Genomic DNA, 9,264 nt, shown 5'->3' with positions numbered 1-9,264 from the left:
AAAAAAAAAGAACAACCACCCAACCCTAGGATTTTTTTTTTTTTTCCCTTTTCCGTAGTTGTCTCCGCGTCCAAACTTCCTGACAGCGGCTCCGGGCCCTCCCTCTGCTTCCGACGGCCGCGCTGCGCCTCCCGGCCCGCTGGGGGTCCCGGTCCCGGCCCGCTGGGGGTCCCGGTCCCACCCCGGAGGGGGTCCCGGTCCCGGCCCGGTGAGTGTCCCACGCCGCGCCCCCCGGGGGTGGCCCCGAGGGGACGGTCCCCAGCCCCGTGCCCACGGTTCTGGGGTCCCCCGGTGGCGGGGGAGGGCGGGGGGATGGAGCTGCGACCCCCTGTGGTGACCCCAGCGCTGACCCTGACCCTAAGAGGGACCCAGCCCCATCCCCATCCCCGTCCCCACCCTGTCCCCATTCCCATCCCCATCCCCAGCCCCAGCCCCATCCCCGTCCCCATCCCCATCCCCATCCCCAGCCCCAGCCCCATTCCCATCCCGATCCCTGTCCCCATCCCTGTCCCCGTCCCTGCGGTGTCCCCGCGACGTTCGCAGCCCCCGGAGGAAACGCGTCAGCCCGCGGCAGAGGAAGCGCCGGGGCACAGATAGCAGCTCCGGGGGCCCCGGCGCCTTCCCGGGCTCCGTGTCCCCGATGGGGACGGGGCAGGAGCCCCCATCCCCTGCCCTCACCCCGGCTGCAGCCCCCGCCCCCAGCTTCCCACACTGCACAATTCGGCTTTGCACCCGCGGGCGATGCTCCCCAACCCCGCGTCACCCCGGGCCCCGGGAGGGAGAAGGCAGGGAGCTTCTGGGGGGGGTCGGGATGAAATCCATCCCCCAGCCCCTCGGGGTGTCCCCTTTCCCCCGGTCTGGTTTGCAAAAGGAGCACGCAGGTGGGTCCCTAGGGGAGCTGCCACCCCAGGGGTGAAGGTGACGGAGGTCTGGGTGCTGGTGACCCCCCCCGCCAGTGCCTGAGCACCCCAGCCCTGTCCCCAAATAGGGTCGGGGCTCCCCGGAACGGGGATGGGTTGCTCCCTGCTCTGGAGGTGGTTTGGAGGGGCCTGTGGGGCCGGGCAGTGCTGGCTCTTGGGGGTCCCTCTTGCCATGCGCCCCCAAGACAACCCTGGGGGTCTCAGGAGACCGCCCCCGCTCCCCGATTAGGAGCAGCTGGGCCCCGTGTTTTGATGACTCCTCGCTTTTCCTGCCAGCATCTCCAAGCGGTTCCTGTTGTTCGCAGCGGCGCTGGGGCCCCCCAGCCCCTGGCGCGGGGCTTTGCTGGAGCAGGGCCGGGGCCGGGGCGCTGCGGGGCCATGGGGAGGGCTCGGGGGTCCCGTCCCAGGGAGGAGAGGCTCGGGGCGGGAGGCTCGGAAGCGGGCGAGCAATTACTCACCCTGGAAACGGCCGCTGGGAGCTGAAGGGAAACGGGGAGAAACTTTCTGACTAAACGGTTTTTCCACTAGAAAAACGTCGCCGCTTTGGGACGAGGAGGGCTCGGCCCCGGGGAAGTTGTGCGGGGGCTGCTGGGTCACCCCCAGCCCCCTCGCCCGCTGCCTGGGTTTGCACCAAGCCAGCGCGGCCCCAGCGGGGAGGAGGAGGATGGTGCTGGGGGGGGGGGGGTGGTGGCACCTCTGGGGTGTCCCCGGCCAGGCTGGGCCGGTGGCTGGCCCCGGCCTGGCTGGAGCAGCGAGGAAGCGGCCGTAAATCCAGCTGCGTGGCTCAGGAAACCTCTGTTTCCTCCCGCGGCACACGTGCATTTACCGGAGAGCCGCGGAACGGCCCCGTAAACGCGGTGCCGCGTGCTCGGGGCCACGCGGGGCTGGCTCGGGGTCACCGGGACGGGGTCCTGGCGTCCCCAATGGGGACGGTGCCCAGGCCCTTGCCCTTCCCTCCTGCTCGGTCTTGCCAAAGCCCCGATGCGCCCCCCCCCAAACTCCGCAGCGTGCGGCCCCGTCCGCCGACCCCGCTCCGAGCTGGCCGCGCTCCCAGCGCCGCCCCGGCGAGCCCGGTCCCTCGCTCGGTTGAGCAAGAACACGGCGGATCCAGGAAACACAACTGCAAATAAATATTAAAAGCATTGAAACGGGGCCACGTGGGGCGGCTGCCAGGGCTGGGGGCCTGGGGGTGGGGGGGGAGGGTTAACTCCTTCCCCTCCCCACGCCCCGCAGCCTGGTCCCCGGCACCCTGGGGACACCCGGCAGGGCTGCGCACTGCGATGGGACGGGGGGGAGAGGCTGGAGCTGAGGTTCTCAGGGTGAGGAGATGCCAGGATAAGGCCTGGGGCGTCCCATGGGATGTCCTCAGCGCCGTGGCCGCGGTGGTGGCGGCTGACAAAAACCATCCCCGGGCTGGGACATTCGGGGCCCCGCAGCAGCAGCGGCTGCGTTTGGGGCCGGGGCAGAGCGGGCGCAGCTCCGGGGCCGCGGCGTTTCTGGCTGCCTGTGGGGTCGGCGCGGTGCTGGGGCCACCCGTGCGGCCGTGCCTCAGTTTCCCCTTAACGCCTGGCTGGGGCCGGGGCCAGGACCGTTCCTCCGCACGCAGGAATGCGAACGCGGCCCCGCGGGGAGCCCGATCCGAGCCGGGGGCGGTGGGTGGGGAGCGGGAACGCGGCGTGCGAGCCCGGCTCCGAGCTCAGCGCCGTGTCCCGTGCAGGATGGCGCTGCGGGCCGCGGCGCTGGCGGTGCACGCCTGCCTCCTGGCCGCCCTCCACCCCGGCGACCCCAACGTCTGCAGCTACTGGGAGAGGTAGGAGCCGTACTGGGAGGGGGGGGGACTGGGCGGCGGGGACCCCGCAGGACCTGCCGCCACCCCGCGCCCTCTGCCCCCCCGGCAGCTTCACAGCGGCGGTGAAGGAGTCGTACGCCAAGCCCCACATCGTGGCCTCCACCGAGCCCTGCACCGGGGTGCTGGGCACATCCCAGCTCTGCCTGCAGCAAAGGTGAGCGCAGCCCCCCCCAAAAAAACCCACCCTGCTCACCCAGCCCCCGGTGCCTGGAGCGGGGCCGGGGGGGTCCCTGCTCTCCTGTCCCACCGCAGCGTGTCCTCAGCGCTGTCCCCCTGGGTGCTGCCCCGTGGCCAAGGTGGGGTGGGGGGGGCTCGGGCAGGGTGTCCCCCCCCCCGCACCCCGTCCTCACGGCGCTGGTTTTGGCACAGGATCGTGTACCGCACCGAGTACCGGCAGGCGGTGCGCACCGACTACCGCCGGCGCTACCAGTGCTGCCTGGGCTACTACGAGAGCAGGGACGTCTGCGTCCGTGAGTGGGGCAAGGGGGCGAGGGGGGGGGGGGGGGGGGGGCCCGGGCTGTGCCCCCCCCTCACCTCCCGGCCGTGTCCTTGCAGCGCGCTGCACCCAGGAGTGCGTCCACGGCCGGTGCGTGGCTCCCGAGCGCTGCCAGTGCGAGCCGGGCTGGCGGGGCGCCGACTGCTCCAGCGGTGAGGGCTCGGCGGGGAGGGGGGGGTGGGGGGGCGCGGGGTGGGGGACTCCCGGGTGTGGGGGCCGGAGTGGGGCTGTGGGGTTGGATGGGGGAATGGGGGGAGTGCGGCGGGTCCCGGTGGTTAATGGGGATGGGGATGGGGTGGGATGGGATGGGGATGGGGATGGGGATGGGGATGGGGATGGGGTTGGATGGGGTGGGGATGGGGATGGGGACTGGGAGAGAAATGGGGAAGGGGATAGAGATGAGGTAGGGACAGGAATGGGGAAGAAGAAGGGAAAAGGGATGAGATGGGATGGGGATTGGAATAGGGACTGGGAGGGAGATGGGGATGGGGAAAAGGAATGAGAGGGGATGGGGATGGGATGGGGATGGGACTGGGAGGGAGGTGGGGATGGAGATGAGGTAGGGACAGGGATGGGGAAGGAGAAGGGAAAAGGAAGGAGATGGGATTGTGATGGGGATGGGACGGGGTTTGGAATGGGGACTGGGAGTGACATGGGGATGGAGGTGAGGGGTGGGATGGGGATGGGGACAGAATGGGGCTGGGATGGAGCGGGGTTGGGACGGGGCTGGGATGTGGCAGGTTCTGGGTGTGGGGCTGGGGCCGGGCGCAGGGAGGCAGCGGTGGTGTCTCCGTACAGAGTGTGACGAGCGGTCGTGGGGCCGGGACTGCGGGCACCGCTGCGACTGCCACCACGGGGCCCCCTGCGACCCGCTGAGCGGGGTCTGCGCCTGCCCCCCCGGCTTCGCCGACCCGCTGTGCCGCCAGCCCTGTCCCCCGGGCACCTACGGGCAGGGCTGCCGCCTCCGCTGCCCCTGCCACCACGGAGCCCCCTGCAACGGCTCCACCGGCGCCTGCCTCTGCCCCCTGGGGCTCGCCGGCCCCCTGTGAGTGCGGGGTCCCACGGGGGGGGGGGATCCCCTTGGGGAGGGGGTCCCAGCCGCCCGCTCACCCCTCGCCTTCCCACCGCAGCTGCGATGTGCCCTGCCCCGAGGGGACGCCGTGCGACAGCCACTGCCCCTGCCAGAACGGGGGCATCTGCCACCCCCCCGGCTCCAACACCTGCGTGTGCCCTCATGGATGGATGGTGGGTGGGCTGCGGACCCCCCCCCCTTAAGGCACGGGGGTGTCCCCGTTTTCCCCTCCAGCCCCGCTGACCCCGCTGTCCCCTGGCAGGGGGACATCTGCTCCACGCCGTGCCCCCCCGGGCGCTTCGGCCCCGGCTGCCAGGGCGAGTGCCGCTGCCACAACGGGGGCCGCTGCGACCCCCTGGGGGGGCAGTGCCAGTGCGCCCCCGGCTTCACCGGAGAGCAGTGAGTGTGGGGACAGGGTCGCAGGGGGACGGGGGCACGTGGGGAAGTGGGCACGGGGATGGGGCACAGGGGACAGGGAAACGTGGGGCTGGGGGGCAGAGGGATGGGGGCGCACCTGGAGGGGACAGCGGCGCACACGGGGGGACACGGGGATGGGGCGCACGGGGGACGGGGTCACCAAACGCCGGTGCTGCCAGAGCAGGACCTCCAGGCGGCGTGGCATGCGGCGAGCTGCACGGCCTCAGCCTGGAGGATGGAGAGGGGGTCCCGGGAGCCCCCCCCGTGGGCCGTGCCAACCATCCCCATCCCCGCGCAGGTGCCAGGAGCGGTGCCCGGTGGGGCGGTACGGGCAGGACTGCCGGGAGAGCTGCGACTGCGCCAACGGGGGCCAGTGCTTCCACGTGGACGGGGCCTGCCTCTGCGAGGCCGGCTTCCAGGGCAGCCGCTGCGAGGAGCCGCGCTGCCTGCCCGGCCTCTACGGCCTCCACTGCCAGAGCCGCTGCCTCTGCCACCCCCAGCACAGCCTCAGGTAGGGCCCCGCGTCCCTGCCCAGGATGCAGAATTTTGGGGGGGGGGGGGGGGGGTTGTTCAGGGTGGGCAGGGGACAGCTCCCCCACCACTCCCCGCCGTTTGCAGAGCCCCTCCCGGCGCACCCGGTGCCCCCAAACTGGGAGCACTGGGGCGCTGAGCGGGTGCCCCCCCAGTTGCCACCCGCTGCTCGGGGAGTGCTCCTGCCGCCCCGGCTGGGCCGGGCTCTTCTGCAACGAGAGCTGCCCCCCCGGCTCCTTCGGGTCCGGCTGCCTGCAGTCCTGCCTCTGCCTCAACGGGGCACCTGCGACGGGGCCACCGGCCGCTGCCACTGCCCCCCCGGCTACACGGTGCGTCCCCGAGCTGCCACCGCTGCGGGGCGGAAACGGGAGGGTGTGGAGACCCCCGGGGGGGGGGGGGGGACGGGACACGGGGGGTGGTCTGGGTGGCCCTGGGGAGGACACTGGGCATCCTTGGGGTGGGCTCGGGGGTCTGGTTATGTCTGGGGGCTGTTTGGGGTCGAGGGGGGTTGGGGCAACCTCAGGGGGTCCCTTGGGAGGTCGGGATTTTGGGGTCACCCGCTCTGCTTCCAGCAGCGGTGCGCCGAGGGGAGAGAGCAGGGTGGTCCCTGGACTCCCAGCTCTTGTGGGGGGTTTCCCTTCTCACAACCCCCCCCTCCTCCTGTCCCTGTGCCACCCCCAGGATGAGCACTGCTCCTCCCTGTGCCCCCCTGACACCTTCGGGGTGAACTGCTCGGGGCGCTGCTCCTGCCAGCACGCCGTCGCCTGCTCCCCCACCGATGGCTCCTGCTCCTGCAAGGAAGGTGGGTGCGCCACGGGGGCCGCAGCGGGGACGTGGTGCTGGTGGTGGTGGTGGGGGGGGCCCATCCCCCTGCCCTTCCCCATCCCCATCCCCACGCCGCCCCCCCCCCCCCCCCCCCCCTTCCCCTCGCCCCACAGGCTGGCACGGACCCGACTGCTCGGCGCCGTGTCCCGCCGGCACCTGGGGCCCCGGCTGCAACCGGAGCTGCGACTGCGCCCACGGGGCCGCCTGCAGCGCCCAGAGCGGGACCTGCAGCTGCTCCCCGGGCTGGCACGGCCCCCGCTGCCACCAGCCCTGCCCGGTGAGCAGTCCCCGTCCCCAACAGCCCTGTCTGCACTAAGGGGTGGGGGGGGCTCGGTGCCGCCGTCCCCCCCGCTGACCCCGTCCCCGTGCCCCTAGAACGGGACGTTCGGCGCCGGCTGCGGGCAGCGCTGCGACTGCGCCCACGCGGACGGCTGCGACGCCGTCACCGGGGAGTGCCGCTGCCTGCCCGGCTGGACAGGTGAGGGGGGACCTGGGGGGTGGGTTGGGACACCCCCGTCCTTGTCCTTCACGGTTTCTCCCCCCTTTTAGGGCCGCAGTGCAAGCGGGGCTGCCCGCACGGCTTCTGGGGCCGGGGCTGCGGCCAGCCCTGCTCCTGCCGCAACGGGGCGTCCTGCTCGCCCGAGGACGGATCCTGCACCTGCGCCCCGGGCTACCGCGGCCCCAACTGCCAGCGCTGTGAGTGCCCCCGGTGGGGAGCGGGGTTATTTCCCACCTCCCCCCCCCCCAGCACCCCGCCAGCGAGCACCCCTCGTCTCACCGCAGCCCTGCCGCCCGCAGCCTGCCCGCCCGGCCGCTACGGCAAGAGGTGCTCGCTGAGCTGCTCCTGCTCCAACCGCTCCTCCTGCCACCCCGCCACCGGCGTCTGCCTCTGCGCCGTGGGCTGGACGGGGACGCACTGCGAAGAAGGTGGGGGACCCCCCCACCCCCACCACCCTGCAGCTCCGTGTCCCCCCCCAGTGTCCATCCTGGGGGGGTCCTGGGTGGTACAGGGCCACCAGCTGGCTCCATCCTGGGCACCCCCTGTACCCTGCAGAGTGCCCCCCCGGGACTTTTGGGCTCCAGTGTGAGCAGCTGTGCCGCTGTCCCCAAAATGCCACTTGTCACCCCGTTACCGGCGCGTGCCCGTGCGCCCCTGGCAGGAGCGGACCCCACTGTGAGGCTGGTGAGTGAGCACGGAGAGGGGTGGGGGGGTTGCGGGGGGGGGCCCCTGCCCACCCTAAGGACTTGTCCCTGTCCCCCCCCCCCCACTGCAGCGACCCCCGACCAGCCCTACACCATCGTGCCCACCCCTCCGCTGGCCTACAGCACCCTGGGGGTGGTGGTCAGCCTGGTGGCCCTGGTGGCTTTGCTGGTGGCCGTGGTGGCCGCGGCGCTGTGCTACCGCCACCGGCAGAAGGGGAAGGAGAACCGGCACCTGGCCGTGGCGTACACGGCGGGACGGACGGACACCTCCGAGTACGTGGTGCCAGGTGAGCGGCACGCGGGGCCGCGGCTCTCCAGCCCCCCCCCCCCCGGGGTCCCGTGGCACCGGGGCTGACGCCTGTCCCCCAGACGTGCCACCGGGCCACGCGCACTACTACTCCAACCCCAGCTACCACACGCTGTCCCAGTGCACACTGCCTGCCCCCAGCGCCCAGGACAGAGCCAGCTCCCTAAAGGTACGGCACGGCACGGCACGGCACGGCACCGGGCGCTACGCTGGGAGCCCCGTGGCCGACCTGGCTCCTTTTTCGGCCCCAGGTACCCGGCCCCCAGCTCTTCCCTGGTGCGGAGAGGCCCTACGGCCCCGAAGGCAACGCCACGCTGCCCCCCGACTGGAAGCACCTCGGGGCGCCCCCGCTGGGACCCAGGGGTGAGAGGGAGTGGGGAAGGTGCTGGGCACCCCGGGATTTGGGGGAGCACCTTGTGGGGTGCAGAGGGGGGACGGGGATCCCAAACCTGTCCCCTTGTCCCGGCCCCTGCTTCTTCACGGTCCTCGGCTTCCAGGTGGGGGGCATCTGGACCGGAGCTACAGCTACAGCTACAGCTGCAGCCTGGGGAAGTACTACGGCAAGGGTACCCACGGGGAAGGGCTGGGGCTGGGGAGGGGAAGGGAATGAGGAGGGGAAGGGGATGGGGAGGGGAAGGGGATGGGGAGGGGAAGGGGATGGGGACGGGAACAGGAACGGGGATGGGGAAGGGGAAGGGGAGGGGGAAGGAGGGTAGGGAAAGGGAATGGGGGTAGGGGAAGGGGACGGGGATGGAAATTGGGATGGGGATGGAAATGGGAAAGAGGATGGGGAAGAGAATAGGGATAGGGATAGGGAAGAGAATGGGGATGGGGATGGAGAGGAGAAGGCCTGGGAGTAGGGATGAAAACAGGAATAAAACCGAGCACTCTGTGCAGCGAGGGGTGGAACGGATGGGACACAGCTGGTGCAGGGCTGCTCCCTTGCCCCTGTGATGGGGACCCCTCTGTCTCGTCCCGCAGAGCACCCCCAGGAGGGGCTGGGGGCCAGCGCCAGCTCGTTGGCCAGCGAGAACCCCTACGCCACCATCAAGGACCTGCCCCCCCTCCTGGCCAAGACCCCCGAGGGCAGCTACATGGAGATGAAGGCCCCAGTGCAGCGGGAGATGTCCTATGCCGAGATCGGGCTCCTCGAGGAGCCTCCTGCCGGCCCCGAGGAGGGTACGGACGAGGGGGTACAGCCGGGGGGGGGCGGCCCCAGCCCTGCTGCCAGCTGCCCCCAGCAGCCCCCTCTTCTCCCCCCAGAGAGCATCCCGGGGGGGGCAGAGGGCGCGGAACCAGCCCCGGCCCCCCCCAGCCACTACGACTCCCCCAAGAACAGCCACATCCCCAGCCACTACGACGTGCCCCCCGTCCGCCACCACCCGCCGTCCCCCCCGCTGCGCAGGAAGGACCGCTGAGCCGCCCCCCCGCCTGCCCCCCGCCCCAAAAACCGCCCCTTGCCTCGGGGACAAGGACAAGGGACCCTGCCCTGGCTCCAGGACGTTATGGGGACAAGGACAGGGGACACGGTGGGTCCGTCCCAGGGTCCGTGCAGGGGCTGAGCGCCCCCCCCGGAGCCCCTGTCCCTGTCCCCCAGCCCTGGGGGGTGCAGCCTGTAAATAAAGCCGGGTTGTTGGAACCGGG

At 71.9% G+C, this 9,264-nt stretch overlaps 1 protein-coding gene across 1 annotated transcript; it reads left to right on the top strand.

Annotated features, from left to right (window-relative positions):
• PEAR1 (platelet endothelial aggregation receptor 1) lies at window positions 1–9,264 on the top strand. Its single transcript, XM_083813519.1, is given in 23 exon segments — window positions 1–208; window positions 2,638–2,730; window positions 2,819–2,923; window positions 3,139–3,239; window positions 3,325–3,417; window positions 4,064–4,310; window positions 4,396–4,510; window positions 4,600–4,736; window positions 5,053–5,265; window positions 5,441–5,559; window positions 5,562–5,614; window positions 5,967–6,087; window positions 6,224–6,387; window positions 6,486–6,588; window positions 6,660–6,806; window positions 6,894–7,037; window positions 7,165–7,293; window positions 7,385–7,600; window positions 7,683–7,789; window positions 7,872–7,983; window positions 8,118–8,186; window positions 8,602–8,799; window positions 8,884–9,264. Coding segments are annotated over 22 exon segments (2,940 nt in total). The 5' UTR covers window positions 1–208; window position 2,638; the 3' UTR covers window positions 9,039–9,264.

The sequence above is a fragment of the Anser anser genome (assembly GCF_964211835.1).
Source record: "Anser anser genome assembly, chromosome: 28".
Classification (NCBI taxonomy): domain Eukaryota; kingdom Metazoa; phylum Chordata; class Aves; order Anseriformes; family Anatidae; genus Anser; species Anser anser.
The sequence above is the reverse complement of the archived record's forward strand: the minus strand, read 5'-3'. Positions and strand labels throughout refer to the sequence as shown.